Source organism: Rhincodon typus, chromosome 11, assembly GCF_021869965.1.
Source record: "Rhincodon typus isolate 14 chromosome 11, sRhiTyp1.1, whole genome shotgun sequence".
Taxonomy (NCBI): Eukaryota; Metazoa; Chordata; class Chondrichthyes; order Orectolobiformes; family Rhincodontidae; genus Rhincodon; species Rhincodon typus.
The window spans coordinates 15,938,448-15,955,999 of record NC_063342.1 but is presented as its reverse complement, the minus strand read 5'-3'; the positions used below and the strand labels follow the sequence as shown (position 1 = coordinate 15,955,999).

Genomic DNA, 17,552 nt, shown 5'->3' with positions numbered 1-17,552 from the left:
AAGTGCCATAAAAGAGAAATAGAAGCTCAATTATTCTGGTCGTAAATAAAGGAACATTTTAGTACAAAAATGTAATAAAAAACTGTTCAGGATACTTGGAATTCAAAATGGTTCAAACCTAATATCAAAAGCAACTCAAATAACCATCAAGGGTATCAATAATTATAATATGCTCTGGCAAATAAGTTGGTTAGAATAACACAATGATCTGATTCAAAGTTATTAAAGTAGTGTTTGTATTTTGTTACAGGAAAGTAAATATTTTCCAGATACTAGTGCATTTTTCTCTCTAAGTATTGTGAGTCTTTCGAATTCCCTTCCTCAAATGGGTGCAAATGCTTCAATATTTTTAAGGCAGAGCTAGATTCTTGATTACCGAAGGGACGAATGATAATTGGGGATATACAGGAATATACAGTTGACCTTAAAGTCAGATCAGCTATGAACTTACTGAATGGCAGAGCAGCCTTGATGGGCTGAGTGGCCTACTCTTGTTCCTTGCTTCTTGTTGTATGATTCAAGCAGCTGTTTCTGATCAGGATGCTGATATCCAATTGTGGCTACTGCCTCACTGACTTAGGACAAAATCTTTTCGATGGCATTAAGCTCATCCTGCGTGATGCTGTTCAAATCCCACTCATCCTATTTCTCTACCTCTTTCTTTCGCACAAATACATTTAATTAGAAACAGTTAAAAATAAATTATCTTGATTTTGTTTGCATTTTGCTGACATCAGCAACTTATATTCATGTAGTGTCTTTAACATAGCCAACCATGCCAATGTGTTTCACAGGTATATTTTGTAAACAGAATTTGGCCAGGTAAGAGAATATTATAGCAGATGACCAAAAGCTTGGTCCAAGAGGTATATCTTAAATAGTATCTTGCAGGAAGAAAGACAGTACAATCAGCTGAAAGTACAGCCATGAATGGTGAAGTAATTCAAATTGGCTAGTTTCAGAATTATGGAGCACTATTATCACGAAGGGTTGCCAGGCTACAGGAAGTTACATAGATCAGGAAATCACAGGATAGGATTACAGAAATAGAGTCATAGACGTTTACAGAACAGAAAATAGCCCTTCAGCCCATCGTGTCCGTGTTGGTGAAAACGAGCACTTAATTATTCTAATACCATTTTCCAGCACTTGGCCCATAGCCTTGTATGTCTTGGCATGACAAGTGCCATTCTAAATACTTCTTAAATGTTATGAGAATTTCTGTCTATGCGACACTTTCAGGCAGTGAGTTCCAGAAAACATTTTTCCTGACATACTTCTAAACCTTCTGCCCCTTACCTTAAATTCAAGCCCCCGGTCATTTTTCCCTCCATAAAGGGGAAAACTTCTTTTCTATCAACCTTATCTATGTTGCGCATAATTTTATACATACCAATCATGTTCCCTCTGCTCTGCTCTAAGAAAAGAAAACCCCAGGCTATCCAATCTCTCTTCATAGGAGAACAAGATCCTTCCCTATCTCGGTTTTTCTGTGAAACACTTTGGCACGTTTTACTATATTAAAATATGAAAGTTGTGGCACAGAATGCTGTTTTAAAAGAATCATTTCTTAATTTTGAGTTTGATTTACCCTCACATTATTTAATCATGCCCATTGAAATTCCCCCATTTTTCTCCAGCATTCCTCTTTGCTGTTTTCTCTCAATGCTTTCCAGTAAAGCAACAACTCAACTGGGCTGACTTGATGGGAGGTCACCAGTTTGTGAAAGTCACAGATTGAGAACTCCACTTTTCTGGCGTGGAAAGGATGACCTGAGTTTAGCTCCACTGGAGTTACATTTAACTTTTGAAGACACAGTCCAATGTAAACATCTTCCAGCTTTAGGATCGGAATATCCTTTGAAACAGTAATGATTTTTCCAGCGAGGTCACCCGAGAAAACGTATCCCGTTCCCGAACAAAAAGGCGGAAGGGTGCTTTGAGGATACTCCTCATTTGTCAAGTACCACTTGCTTAGTCTGTACCTTATAGGCTTCTCGTTGTACTTGATAAACCCTGTGTACAACTGAGTCTGGTTCTTCTGAGACAGAAGTTCGGTCAGATAGTAAGTATTTACGAACATATCAGAGTCGGTTTTCATTACAAAAGACACAGACGGGCAGAATTCGTAAACCCATTCAATTCCCATTAGTACTTTCAATGTGAGATTGTAGTATGTGTCAGTGAAGTTTTTCTGGATTATATCCTTGTAATAGAGGCTTTCGTTCAATATCATGGACTGGTACCTCGTATTGTATCCCAAGAGGAAATAGGCGACAGTCCTTTTCCCATCTGGGTGCTGATCTTTGCCCCATGTTTGCCGAATAGCATAACGTTCCTTCCACTGAGAATGTGAGACAGTCACTAAGTAGACAATGAATGGAGGGTCGTCGCTACAGTTCGACTCTGGGATAATCAGGAATTTGCTCTTTTCCTTTGAGATCGATTTTTTATTTGTGTTGTCGGGCATGTAATTAATATGAAGTGTGTCTGGGTAAAGAATACCCAATAAAAATGTAAAAGTAAGAGAAAATACACAAAGTAAAATCACTATTTTGCTTTTGGTCATCTGTAAAAAAAGAAGCACACAAATGTTTTAGTCTAAATAAGGGTGCCACAAAAATTGCAAATCATTAGACACTGTCAACCCTGAAGAATATACTGTAGGTCATATTATACATATTTCCTGTACAGTGTACTTTGTCTTATCAGTGACATCATTTATAATTATTATAATAATTAAAATACCAGGTCAAGAGCTCCAGATTGTCAGGTGGGTAAAGCCTGGATAAAATTTGCATGTTTAGGATTTTTGCTCATTGCTTCCCTGATAGAACTGCTTTGGGAGCTAGTTACAATAAAATTTTGTGCTGGGAACAAAGAACAGTTCAGCACAGGAACAGACCCTTCAGCTCACCAACACAGTGCTGACATATGATACCTATCTAAACAGAAACCTTTTGTCTCCATGTGGTCCATATCCCTCTCTTCCCTGCCTAATCATGTATCTGTCAAGATGCCCCTTAAACATTGCTGTTGTATCTGCCTCCACCACCTCAGCTGGCAGCACATTCCGGGCACTTTATCACCATCTGTGCAGAAAACGTGTCTCTCACATCACCTTTAAACTTACCCCCTTTCACCTGAAACATACAACTGCTTGTTATTGAAATTTCTACCCTGGGAAGAAGACCCTGATTATCCATTCTATCTATGTCTCACATAACTTTGTAAATTTTTATCAGGTAGCCTATCATTCTTCGACGATCAAGTGAAAACAAACCAAGTTTGTCCAATGTCTCCTCACAGCTAATATCCTCCAAACCAGACAATATCCCGGTAAATGATTTCTGCAGCCTCTCCAAACCTTCCACATCCTTCTCGTAATGTGGCACCTGGAACTGTACACAATATTCTAAATGTGGCCTAACTACAGTTCTATACAGCTGCAACATGACTTACCAACTACTACACTCAATGCCGCGATGGAAGAAGGCAAGCATACTATATGCCTTCTTGACTACCTCATCCACTTGGAGTCATAGAGCTGTACAGCTTCGAAATAGAGCCTTCAGTCCAACTCATCCATGCCGACCAGATATCCTAAATCAATCTAGTCCCATTTGCCAGCATTTGGCCCATGTCCCCGTAACCCTTTCTATTCATATACCCATCCGGATGCCTTTTAAATATTGTAACTGTACCCACTTCACGAACTTCCTCTGTCAGTTCATTCCATACGTGCACCACCCACTGCATGAAAAAGTTGCCCTTAGGTCCCTTTTAAATCTTTCTCCTCTCACCTTAAACCTGTGATCTCTAGTTTTGGACTCCCCCATCCTGGGGAAAGGACCTTGACTATTCACCCAACTCATGCTCCTCATGATGTTATAAACCTGAATAAGGTCATCCCTCAGCCTCCGACATCCAGAGAAAATAGTCCCAACCTATTCAGCCTCTCCCTATCGCTCAAACCCTCCAACCCTGGCAACATTCTTGCAAATCTTTTTTGAACCCTTCCAAGTTTCACAACATCTTTCCTATAGGAGGGCGATCAAAATTGAATGCAATATTCCAAAAGTGGCCTAACCAATGTCCCATACAGCCACAACATGACTTTCCACCTTCTATACTCAAAGCACTGACCAATAAAGGCAAATGTCTTCTTCACTATCCTGTCTACCTGTGACTCCTCTTTCAAGGAACGATGAACCTGCACTCCAAGGTCTCTTTGTTTGGCAACAGTCCACAGGACCTTATCGTTAAGTGTAAAAATCCTTCCCTGATTTGCCCTACAAAAATGCACTTGTGTTGACACTTTTAAGGAACTATGGATCTGTACTCCTAGATCCCTCTGTACATTGATGCTACAAAGAGTTTTGCCATTTGCTGTAAACTGCAAAACTTACTAATCAGACCACCTACATTCTCCTCCAAATCATTTATATATATTACAAACAACAGAGGGCCCAGCACTGATACTTGTGAAACATCACTGAACACAGATCTCTTGTCAGAAAAACACCCTTCCACCATTACGGTTTTCTATGACTAAGCCAGACCGTCCTATCAATTCACCATGGATCTCAAGTAACTTCATCTTTTCTATCAGCTTGCGATGAGGACTGTGCTAAAGTCCATATAGATTAAAGGTACAACTTCAGTTGCGGTCTCTCATTAGAAGCAGCTGGTTCAGTTACCGCTGGTTGTAGTAAAACGCTTGGGCCCAAGCTTGATGGGGCAAAATTGATTGAGATTCACCTTGATTAGCACCACATTTTTTGATTAGAAAATGACCACCTGGGTGAAGTCCTAATTAAATACCCAGAATTTTTACAGGGAGGCCTAGGGACTAGTAAAGGCCACCTTACATGTTGACAAAGAAACAATTCCACTCTTTTGCAAGGCCTGCCCAGTGCCACTTGCCTTACGGACAAAAGTAGAGGCAGAAATCAGGAGGCTAGGAAGCGAAGGAATCATCAAACCTGTACAATTGGAGGAATGGGCAGCACCAGTCTTACCGATTGTGAAACCTGATGGGTTGGTTTGCTTTTGTGGGGATTTCAAATAAACGATAAATCGCTTTTCGCAGCTGGATAAATACCCAATCCCTCGCATAGAGGATTTATACGCAAAACTGGCAAGAAGCTGGACATGAGCCATGAGTACCTGTAATTGTGATTAGATGAGGATACCCAGAAATATGCTACAATTAATACCCATAAGGGTTTGTACCAATATACGAGACTGCGTTTTGAGGTATTGTCAGTTTGTGCCATTTTCCAGTGGACAATGGAGGACATTTTACAGGCTGTACTCCAGGTCGCCATTTATCTGGATGATGTGCTAATAACTGGGACGACCAACAAAGAGCATTTAGAGAATTGGACATAGTGCTTAAACATTTCTCCAAGTCGGGGGTATGCCTTAGGAGGGAAAAAAAATGTGTTCCAGGAACCCCAAATGACTTACTTGGGCTACAGAGTCGATAAGACCACGTTACACCTGTTGGAAGAGAAAGTGTGGTTAATCAAAAGTGCCCCAGCTCCCACGTCTGTACTGGAGTTTAGATCTTTCCTTGGGTTGATGATTTATTATGGAAAATTCATATGTAATCTGGTCTCCATCTTGGCACCTTTACATTTGCTTTGAAAAAGGGTCAGCCTTGGAAATGGTCACGTAGCCAAGAGGTGGCCTTTAGGGAAGTGAAGAAGCAGCTATCATGAAAGGTGTTGGCAGACTATGATCCCAAGCGAGATGTGGTGCTGACATGTGTTGAACCCCCCTACCCCGCCATACAGTATCGGAGTAGTGTTGGCTCACAGATGACCCAATGGAGAGGAATGCTTTATAGCATGTGCTTCCTGAACTTTGGCTGATGCCAAATGAAGATACGCCCAGATAGAGAAGGAAGGTTTGGCAGTCATCTTTGGTGTGAGAAAGTTCCACCAATACCTTTACAGATGTAAATATGCAATAGTAATGGATCACAAACACCTGCTAGGGCTACTTTAAGAGGACAGGGCAATGCTGCCCATAGCTTCAGGCTGAAGTCAGCAGTGGGCTCTCATTCTAACTGTGTACAATGACAGGTTAGAACACTCTCCGGGTGCATGTGCCTTGAGCTGCCTCCTACTGGCACATACACCACCGGTGGTGCTACTGGAAGAGTGCTTCCTGGTTTTAAACTTTCTGGACACCCTTCCTGTCACTGCTGACAATATCTGACTGTGGACACAAAAAAAATCCCATCCTGACAGAACTAAACCAGCTGGTGGTGACTGGGTAAAGAAAAGGGCCGTCACAACTGGAATTGAGACCTTTTTGGACCTGGAGAGACCCAGATCACAGTAGAGGATGACATACTAAGATGGGGAGCAAGAGTGACAGTCTGGAGCAAAGGCCTCTACCAGATACTGGCTGTACTCTACCAGGGTCATCCAAGGGCTTCCAAAATGAAGATGTTGGTGAGACATTATGTCTGGTGGCCAGGACTGGATGCCGACATAGCTGTGCGGGTGGGGCAGTGCCCAGAGAACCACAAGGACAGAAATTGCTGCCAGCTGCTCCCCCACATTTTTGAGAATGGCCAGGTAAACCGCAGACTCGGTTACGTGCCGGTCCATTCATGGACTCTGTTTTGGAATATTGTGGTTTGTCAAAGTGGTCAGATGCATATAGAGTTCATTCGTCAAACACAGGGATGATGATTGAAAAGTTGCAATGCATAGACTCCTGGAGGAGATGGTCACAGACAATGGGCCATCATTTAGCAGCAGGGAATTCAAGCATTTCCTAAAGTCAATTGGCATTTGGCATGGAAAGACACCTCCATACCATCCATAGTCCAATGGCCTAGCGGAAAGAGCAGTCCAAACTTTGAAGGCAGGCTTAAAGAAATAACCTACAGCTTCACTCGATGCCAAACTGTCCCAGTTCCTGTTTGACTACAGGACCACCCCTCATGCAACTAAATGGACAGGTCCAGCAGAGTTGCTGATGGGTAGAAGAGTCCACACCTGATCTTCCCAGAGCTTGGGCAGGAGTGGGGGTGGGGGGGAGCAGGTGAAACGGCATCAGGTACACCAATGTTGCACCAAGACTCCTCTAAGCGAGAGAGACAGATTACCTCAGGGGATGAAATTTGGTGCTGAAAGCATGGAAATAGCCCCACATAGCTAAGACACATGGTCAACGTGAGGTCAGATCCCGTGTTGTACAAAGTTCCAGTAGGAGAGGAGTTCCTGAACAAGCAGGTGGACCACATGAAAGCTATAACCACACAAATGGGGGGGGCAAAACATGCCCCGCCCCTCAGATCTTCCAGCAAGGCTGTCAGAGCCAATAGGTTCTGCCCTTCCTCCCCACGTTGAAGAAAACCCTGAGGACGTGATGGACATAGCAGATGTCACAGCCTTGACACCGTTACCAGTGGAAGATGAATTTCTCCTGAGATGCTCTGGGCATGAGAAGCGGGCTATGGTCCAGTGTACGCTACCCGTATCCAAGTCAGAGTCAGAGTATCCGGACCTGGTGCAAAAACACCCCAGGAGAAGTTATAGGAAAAAGAATGGGCCTATGTTCCAGGAGGGATGTAATATTGCAGCGAGGTCAGCCAGGTAGACCTCATGGAATATGAGGTCCTTGATTGGGGCAGTTAATCTAGTCCAATCAGGGAGCCCTGGCTGACAGATTTAAACAGGAGTATCAGGGGTTCTGCTCACTCTGAGAGCTGGCTCTGAGGGAGCAAGTCCGTGTCATGTACAGTGCATGTGTAAATAAAAGGTGACTTGATGACAGGATACTGGCTTTTGTGGAGTTAGTTAAAAATTTATTTGACCTTCCGCTATCCCGTGCTGAACATTTTGTCGTCTGCAAAGCCCTCAGCTTTATTCCCCTGCGTCCCCATCTTAATGAATTTCGGGCACGACATGATATTGAACTCTTCTTCCACCGTTTTCACCTCTGCGCCCATTTCTTTGGACAAGAGTCCTCTCCTTGTCCCACAGACCCCTTCGCCCAATTCCAGCATTCTCCCTCCACCTGAACCCCTCCCTCTGGCCTTTTACCTGCACTCAATCTGTTCATTGAGAACTGTCGATGTGATATTGGTCACCTCAATTCCTCTGCCCCCATCCCCCCACCCCACCAAATCCAACCTATCTCCCTCCGAACTGACTGCACTCCGTGCACTTAGGTCCAACCCTGACTTTGTTATTAAGCCTGCCGATAAGGGTGGTGCTGTTGTAGTCTGGCATACTGACCTCTACATTGCAGAGGCTGAGAGCCAGCTCTCAGATACCTACTCCTATCTTCCCCTGGAACGTGACATATCAGACCATTGTATCTACTGCGGTAACTGATTTTGTTCTTCTGGTGACCTCCCGCATTGCCTACAAGGTGATATTTCCCCCAGCCCTGCACAGCTCGCTTCTGCCTCCACCCAAAAATCCACAAGCAGGACTGCCCTGGCAGACCCATTATTTCAGCCTGCTCCTGCCCCACAGAACTCATCTCTTCCTACCTTGACTCGGTCTTCTCTCCCCGGTCCAGTCCCTGTCCACGTACATCTGTGATTCCTCTGATGCTTTACGACGGTTTCAAAGTTTCCAGTTTGCAGGCTCCAGCTACCTCCCCTTTACCATGGACATGCAATCCCTTTACACGTCCATTCCCCACCAGGAGGGTCTTAGGGCTCTCCGCTTCAAAACTTCTCTTTTAACTCATCTCATTTTCTTCAGATCAGAGGGGTGGCCATGGGTACCCGCATGGGCCCCAGTTATGCCTGTTTCTTCTTGCGGTATGTAAAACATTTCTTGTTCCAGTCCTATTCTGGGACCCACTCACAATTCTTTCTCCGATATATTGATGATACCATCGGTGCTGCTTCCTTCTCTCATCCGGAATTCAAAAAGTTCATCGATTTCGCTTCCAACTTCCACCCTGCCCTCACTTTCACCTAGTCTGACTCCTCCCTTCCCTTCCTCGAAATCTGTTTCCATTTCTGGGGATAGACTGGCCACTAATATCCATTATAAACCCACTGACTCCACAGCTATACATCCTCACACCCTGCTTCCTGTAAAGACTTCAATCCATTCTCTCAGTTCCTCCGTCTCTGTTGCATATGTTCTGATGAGGCCAACTTTGACAAGGGATCCTCCGAATTGTCCACCTTCTTCCTCAACCGAGGATTCCCCAGCACCGTTGTTGACAGGACCCTCAACCGGGTTCAACCCATCTCCTGTACTTCTGCCCTCACCCCCTCTCTTCCCTCCCGCAACAGCGATAGGGTTCCCCTTGTCCTTACCTACCATTCCACCAGCATCCACATCCAGAAGATCATCAGACGCCATTTCCACCACCTCCCAGCGAGATGCCACCACCAGACACATATTCCTCTCCCCTCCCTTGTCCACTTTCCACAGGGACCATTCCCTGTGGGACACCCTGGTCCAATCTTCCTTCACCCCAACACCACCCTCACAGCCACATGGCACTTTACCCTGTAATCGGTGAAGGTGCAACACCTGCCCATTTACTTCCTCCCTCCCCAGTATCCAAGGGCCCAAACATACCTTCCAGGTGAAGCAGCATTTCACCTGCACTTCCCAGAATCTAGTCTACTGCATTCACTGCTCACAATGTGGTCTCCTCTACATTGGGGAAACGAAGCATAGACTGGGTGACCGCTTTGCAGAACATCTACATTCTGCTCATAAAAAAGACCCTGAACTACCTGTTGCCTGCCACTTCAATGCACCACCCTGCTCCTTGGCCAACATCTCTGTCTCTGGCTTGCTGCAGTGTTCCAGCAAAGCTCAATGCAAGCTTGAGAAACAACACCTCATTTTCCACTTGGGGACCCTGCAGCTCTCCGGACTCAAATGTCGAGTTCAATAATTTTAGGGCCTAAACTCTCCCATGTCCAGCCCCCTACCCCAGGGTTTGGTATCACATAGCCTGCCATTACACACTACCTCTTGTTAGCCACTAACAGTCCCCATTAACAACTATTCACCCTCCTAGCCAGATCGTTATCAACTCCTTTGTCAATCCAACTGCTCTTCTCTCTCTTCGGGCTCTATCCTGTTGTTTACTCCCTACCCCCACCCCCTCCCTATTTTCTGCATATAAACTGACGTTTTCCCAGTTACCATCAGTTCTGAGGAAGGGTAATCGGACCCAAAACGTTAACTCTGTTTTTTCCTTCATGGATGCTGCCAGACCTGCTGAGCTTTTCCAGCAAATTTGTTTTTGTTCCTGATTTACAGCATCCGCAGTTCGTTCGGTTTTTAATGTTTTGGGGAACTGGGTTCGAATTCTGCCATGGCAGATGGTGGAATTTGAATTTGAATTCAATAAATATTGGAATTAAGTGTCTAATGCTGACTGTAAATCTGTTGTCAATTTTTGGGGGAAAATCCCATCTGGTTCACTAATATCCTTTAGGGAAGGAAACTGCCATCCTTATCTGGTCTGGCCTACATGTGACTCCAGACCTACAGCAATGTGGTTGATTCTTAACTGCCCTTTGAGCAATTAGGGATGGGTGATAAATGCTGCCTAGCCAGTGATGCCCTCATCCCGTAAATGAATTAAAAAAAGAGATGCGGGCTAAAATTTTGGACTCGGACCTAAAAAAGCAGATTGATAAATAGCCCAGAGGGAGACACATCCGCTAACCCAACTGGAGGTAACAGGCTCAGAGAGGAGAAGGGACAGAGCGAGGTGGGCAAGAAGGCATTTGGACAAATACATGGACAGGAAAGGTTTCGAAGGATATGGGCCAAGTGCAGGGAAATGGGCTTAGTGTGGATAAACATTTTGGTCGGCACGGACCAGTTTGGGCCACAGGGCCTGTCTCTGTGCTATAGGACTCTAAGATCCATGCCAATGTGACCCTCCAGTTTAATAACACCTCAGGAGGCGGTGTCAGCAGAGTATTTAATTTCAATGGGTAGCCAGATGGTCAAATCAAACTGACTTGCTGGAGCTGGACCAAATGGATGGGTACAGCATCGTGAAGAGCACATGGATTCAGTGCCACAAAAGCTTTAATATCCTTCTGTGGATTGCTAAGGTGAGTGCTGAGCTGCACGCAGGTATAAAGCCTCCAAGTCCTCAGTCACAAGCATACACATAACTTGAGAAGCTTGTGGATGCATAGTCCTCCTGCCACAGCCAATATGTGCCATCTTAGGAACATCACTGAGTGATGGACAAAGCTGAGCTTTCTCTTCAAAGTACAGGAGGCAACACTATCATCATCACATGTATTGCAGGAGTGCACATTGATCTAACTCTTATTCTTTGACCTTGCATGGAAAGAAGGACCATGGGTGGAATTTTACCAGCTTTGAGTGACTTGGGCAATAGTGAATTGTAGTGAGGTCAGAAAAATGAGATTCTTGATGTTGAGAAAAATATTCAATTTTCCACTCAAGAACAGCTAAACAAGACTCTTGTGATGGACAGGAGCAGTGATTACATTCATCTCATGAGTATCTAAGTTCACTTAGTTTATTTACAGTTTTCTATCCTCTAATGTGGCAGAAATTAGATGGGAACAATTCCTAATATGAAAGTCAGAGTAGGCACCTGGTGGCTGGTTCCTACTCTGGAGCTTCAAGACATCGTGCACTGATGATGTGAGGAAGACATAGGAGAGCCAAAGCTGTTCATCTTCCATGCACTGCCTTGCAGATGAAAGAGGGGCAGTGGAGCTATACATTGTTTAGAGGTGGCAATCAGAACATCATGTCATGAGATCCAGCTTGTGCAAAGCAACACCTTCTTACACCGGAGTGAATGAGAGTCTTAAGATGTCTCCTCCATATCAGGTTCCCATGCAGACCATGTCTGGGTGGGTTTGTTTCAGTCCAGTACCGTGCAGACTGTACATTCCGCTTATGCCTTAGATTCACTATTCCAAGGAAACTGGAGGATGCGTCAAGTGTATGTGACGTTTGATAAGGATCTGTGAGAGCCAAAGCATTGTACAGAGCAAGACAATGATGAGGTTCTTCAAAAGAAACAGTGCCTACAGCATTCTGCAGCACAGCAGTGTCAGTCAAAACTATGCAGGCAGGACTTCTCTGTGAACTTCACTCAAGGGAACTGAGTTGTGTGCAGTTATCTTTCACTGATTGCAAATGTTTTGATGCTACAGAGGCCAGCATCCCCTGTATAATCCCAGCTTCAGCTACAGCTTACTGCTTTTATCTTTCTAGGCCTTCAGCATTATTTATTTAAGATTAAGGTTACAAATGGATAGAGCCTTTTACAAGATCTGATGCTTCCTCATTCAAACATGGCAAAGCTTCATGCTAGAATGGGCGATATGAAAAGGACAACCATAGTTCAGTCAGGGTTAGAACGTCATGTAGTGCTAAGGATGGCAAATTCTCTGCCTTCATTCTGGTACCTGGAGCTAATATGACAGTTAATCATACTACTAATGATAAAAATTACATATATTTCTCTTGGAGTTTAGGGTGGGCAGCCCTGGGAGATGTATCTGGCTAGAGATCCCAGACATTCTGAGCGTGCCCTGCCCAGAGGCAGGTGCAACCTCCTTTCTTTGAACTCCCACAGGGCCGTGGCTGGCAGGGTGAAGGTGACAGGGCGGGTCTCCTCTAGACAGTCCTGGACTCGCCTTTGGCTGGGTGCCTACTGGCACTGCCCTGTCTCCATGTGAGGATGAGTCAGCTGGAATGAGGTCAAGGTGTCCCATCTCCTTGCTGTTGGTGGTTGGTGATAAATGTGATGTCTAGAATAATGGAGTGCAAGTTTGTGTGCATATCCAGGAGACACTGAGCGTGCTTAATTAAGTTCTTCTTGGGAGTAGTAAACATGTCCGTGGAGGCTGCCAGACACTCATATGCCAGAGGCAGCACACTGCAAATGGCATTGGTGGACTCCAACCTCCAAGTCAGTTTCCCAAGTGCCTCTGACAGGACTGCCTGCTGTTCCTTTATTTGTTTGTGCATGTGAATGAAGTTATCAATGGTCTATACTATGGGGATCTAGGCCTCTAAGTGCCAGAAACTTGGAGCTTTTATTCCTCAGACCACTACAGGAATGTGACAGTGGTATGCTCATCAAAATGAGCTTCCGACTCTACTCCAGCTAATGGTTTCACTGAGGTGGAAGTATCTGAGCTGGTGGAGGGTTCAGGAAACAGCCTTCATAGTGCTTCATCTGAGGGATCTGTGTCTTCTTCCTCTGAGGTGGAGGAGGAAATGATGTTTTGAGGGGATGGTCTCTTCATGGCAAAGGTGTTGCAGAAGGTACTGGTACTTTGGGTGAGGAGAGAGAATAAGCATGAAATAGGAGGATAAGTTTAGGATTGTTAAGAATACCTTCACAGTTCTAATGACAGAAGAGCTCAGCACTTCACAACAAACTTTACTTATTTGACAGAACATGGAGGTCTTGGTATGAGTGTTTATAGTATTCTCCCACTCAGACAAGAATAGGGGATGAGGAGCAAGGTGTCAGAAACCCCACAACCCACCTTGGCTCTTACTGACACAGAGTTAGAGTAGCAGAATGTTGATGATTATTTACTCTTGCCTTGCACACAATGTTAACAATCTTCTTCCTGTGCTACTGAGCTGATTGTTTCTCTGAACATTTCACTGACTTCACACTAGGCTGAAAGAATCTGGCGTCATGGTTTCTACTAGCAGTCCTGAGGAGAGAGAAGATGACCCTTCTGTCCATCACCCAGAGCTCCAGGTCCCTGTTAGCACAGCAGGGTGTCAACATGCCCTTGTTGGCCATCTCTGGGCCATCTTCCCCCATTACAACAGTGAAGGTCAGTTTCTGGCTGGTGGCAATTGACCACATGTTACACCTGAGATTTAAATATGGTGCCAGCAACAGGAATCTCTACAGGTCCTGGCAAGTGTGCAGTGATGCATTCCACAAATATCACCAACCTCAAAGATGGTGGAGCGCAGCACAATAGTGTAAAAGACAAGGCTGAAGTATTTTAATCTATCTTCAATCAGAAGCTGAGTTGGTGATTCATCTCAACTACTTCTGGAAGTCTCAGATATTTTCAGCCAATTTGATTCACTCCATGCAATATCAAGAAATCACTGAAGGCACTGGATGCTGCAAATGCTGTGGGACCTGACAGCATTCTGCACAAGTACTAATGACTAGTACTCCAGAATGTGCCCTAGCCAAGCTGTTCCAGCAGGCCCACAAGACTGCATTCTACCTGACAATGTGAAAAGTTAGGTAGCTATGTCCTGTACACAAAATCAGGACAAATCCAATTCATCTAATTTCTATCAGTCTACTCTCAATTATCAGGAAAGTAATGGAAGGTGATGTTGAAAAGGTTATCAAGCAGCCTCTGCTCGGCAGTAAGATGCTCACTGACATTCATTTGGGTTCTGCCAGGGCCACTTAGCTCCTAACCTCACTACAGCCTTGAGTCATCATTGTATCATTGTAATGAGCCAGAACTAATGCTTACACAATTCTCCTGCAGAGGAATTAGCAACACATGCTTCCCGAGAAATGTTCATTTAAAAACTCTTATGTAACGCTGTTGTAAATTGAGATTAGAAATGTACGTGCATTTGAATATTGAGTTATCTTACTGTCTGCCATGCACCTTAATGCATCTGCAGCCTCTGGGAACACTAATCAAACCTAGCCATACAGAGGTATTGGAGACTTTCCTGTGATGTGATTTCACTTTCTACTTGCCAGTATCAATCTTCAAGCTATTATTGACTGGAGTAAATTGAGTCTTTGAATTTCAGGATTTAACGATTCACTGTGTTTCTAAGTATAAATGACAAAATATAATGATGTATTAAATTGAAACTGTAGAGGTAGATGTCTTGCATAATATGTAGTATGTATTGCAAATAGAACCTTACAAGAATCACATTTTGAATTTAAACTTAAGCTCTTGAAAATTTTGACTCTTGTTACACTTACACAAGTTTATTTGGAATCTGTTAGTTCATTGTTCGTTGCATTTATGTTTGAACACTTCATAAATTAAAGCTAGAATTGAGTAATATGGAAAGATCCACCTGTTTTAAACCATTGAATTATTTGAAGATGCCTTTGGCACAGCACTGTTCCGGCTCTTGGAAACCGCACAGATTCCTTTAATACAAATGCAAATTACTGCAAATAAGACCATAAAGTCACAAAACATAACAGCAGAATTAGGCCATTCAGCTCAGCCCACTGAATCTGCTCTGTCATTTAGTGATATCATGCCTGATCTGATAATATTCAACTCCACTTTCTTGCCTTTGCCCCACAATCTAAGATTAAAGATCGATCTCAGCCTTGAACGCACGCAACAAAGTTTACAGATCACTACTCTTTGGGAGAATTCCTCCTCATCTCTGTCTTAGCTGGGAGATCCTGACTGTGAGAGTATACCCTCTGCTCCTAGACTCTCCCACAAGGGAAACAACCTATCCACATCTAATCTGACAAGTCCTCTAAAAATCTTGTATGATTCAATAAAGTTGCCTCTCATTCGCCTAAATTCAAAAAAGCACAGGGTAAACAAACTCAACCTCTCCTCATAAGACAGTCCCTCCGTACCTAGTATCATCCTAGGGAACCTTCTCAGGACTGTCTCCAATGCCAGTAATCTTTCCTTGGATAAGGGGACCAGACTTGTTCACACTAGTCCAGATATGGTCTAACTAGTGCATTGTGTAGTGTTAGGAAGACTTCCCTATTTTTATATTCCATTTTCTTTGAAATATGTTCAATTTGCCTTCACTGGTGACTGCTGAACTTGTATGCTATCTTTTTGTGATTAATGCTGTGATTCCTGCCTGTTTTTGTGACAGGCTAGGGACCACCATGGACATCCAGGTCCAGGTCACTCAGCGTCTGCCTGATATGTGTATGAACCTGCACGCAATTGCCCCATCTACTGGTGTTCAGCGTCGATGACAAAAGGAGAGGGATGAGAGACCCAGCTCGCATTTCCTCACCTCCCCAGAGTCCTCCCAAACCCATGAAAATACAGCCCAATATTTGGAGACGAGATGACTCATTCTGATGAAAAGTCACCTCGACCCGAATATTTACACAGATTTTCTTCATGCTTGTGCAAAATGATGGCGAAGAAGGTCAAAACTCAGTTGAGGAACACGGTGGATTTGCTTGTTTAACACGCGTGTCTCTGCACCCAAACGACTGCAAAACTGCTGATAATCTCAATTCTCAGGCAGCTCACACAAAACCGACATGGCTCAAATCTCACCAACATCAAAACGCTGTCGTGGATAAAGCCTTTCTGAGCAGGCAATTTGAAAGAACGCAAATCTTATATTTGTGTTACCCTATACGGGTGGCACTGAACCGAATGGGCATAATCCGAATTACAGTACACTTCACAGAAACTCACCCAGATACCTAATCCTCAGAAAATGAAAGCGCTGGAAAATCTCAGGTGGTCAGGCTGCGTTTGTTCAGAGAAACAGAATTAACATTTCGTTTCAGGTCAGTGGGACTTCTTCAGAACTGACTAATAATTGTTAACCTAGTTTTCCCAATGCTACCTGACTGGCTGAGTACTTCCAGCACTTTTGTTTTATTTCACACTCTTAGGTCTTTTGCAGCGTTTTACTCCGGATCAATGTATATATCGTGGCAGCACTGATGAGCCAGGGGCTCTGTTTGCTTTGGTTTATTTATTCTCACTGTATTCCTACTACATTTCTGTCCAGCCCAGTTTAAGTAGCGTCAACTCTTACCGACTAAATAGTAAGAGTTGGAGTGCATTCAAAATCTAAACATGAAGTTTACTAATTAGAAACTACATTTATGCTTGAGTACGGAGCTTTGCAGCTGTTCCCAATAACATTTATAAGACTTACCTTTCTGTAAGCAATAATAGCGCCTCGGTCAAACGACAGAATCATGCACTGCGAGTCACCTTGCTACAGTGTTAAGAATATTCTTCAGAGTAGACACTGCTGCATTTGAAAGCGCAGTTAGGGATGATCTTCAAATCCACGAGTGCAGGAGCGCAAAGTGCATGATACAAGACTGGGCTTGCTGTATTTATATTCATGGCTCGTTTCCTTGTAACTTAGAACTGACAGCTGAATTGGCTGTTAACATAGCAGGCCAGGCAGCATCAGAGGAGCAGGAAAGTTGACTCTTGAAGAAGGGTCCCGACCCGAAACGTCAACTTTCCTGTTCCTCTGATGCTACCTGGCCTGCTGTGTTCCTCCAGCTCCACACTGTGTTATCTCAGACTCCAGCATCTGCAGTTCTTGCTATCACTCGCTAAATTGGCTGCGTTGTTCATCATGTCCGAGCAGTTTATAGTGACAACAAGGTGCAGGGCTGGAGGAACACAGCAGGCCAAGCAGCATCATAGGAGCAGGAAGGCTGACGTTTCGGGCCTAGACCCTTCATCAGAAAAGGGGGAGGGGAAGGGGGTTGGATCTCTCTCCCACTACAACTCTCTCATCCTCTCCAAAAACCCCCTTTCCCTCCCCCTTTTCTGATGAAGGGTCTAGGCCCGAAACGTCAGCCTC

General features: G+C 44.2%; 1 protein-coding gene across 1 annotated transcript; it reads right to left on the bottom strand.

Moving 5' to 3' along the window:
- Positions 1–1,318: 1,318 nt before the first annotated feature.
- On the bottom strand, positions 1,319–16,960 carry LOC109916789 (beta-1,3-galactosyltransferase 5). The gene is made up of 2 exons (XM_048603279.1): positions 16,884–16,960; positions 1,319–2,569 (listed from the first exon to the last, which is right to left on the bottom strand). The coding sequence occupies exons 1-2, from the start codon at positions 16,926–16,928 to the stop codon at positions 1,607–1,609; spliced, it is 1,008 nt and encodes a 335-aa protein (XP_048459236.1). The 5' UTR covers positions 16,929–16,960; the 3' UTR covers positions 1,319–1,606.
- Between the last annotated feature and the right edge of the window lie 592 nt (positions 16,961–17,552).

What these genes read in the sequence shown, in the direction of transcription:
- LOC109916789 (XM_048603279.1), bottom strand. Translation starts at nt 16,928, where the DNA reads ATGATTCTGTCGTTTGACCGAGGCGCTATTATTGCTTACAGAAAG. An exon ending in CTATTATTGCTTACAGAAAG is followed by an intron (nt 2,570 to 16,883) that starts GTAAGTCTTATA and finishes CTTTTTTTACAG; the next exon opens with ATGACCAAAAGCAAAATAGT.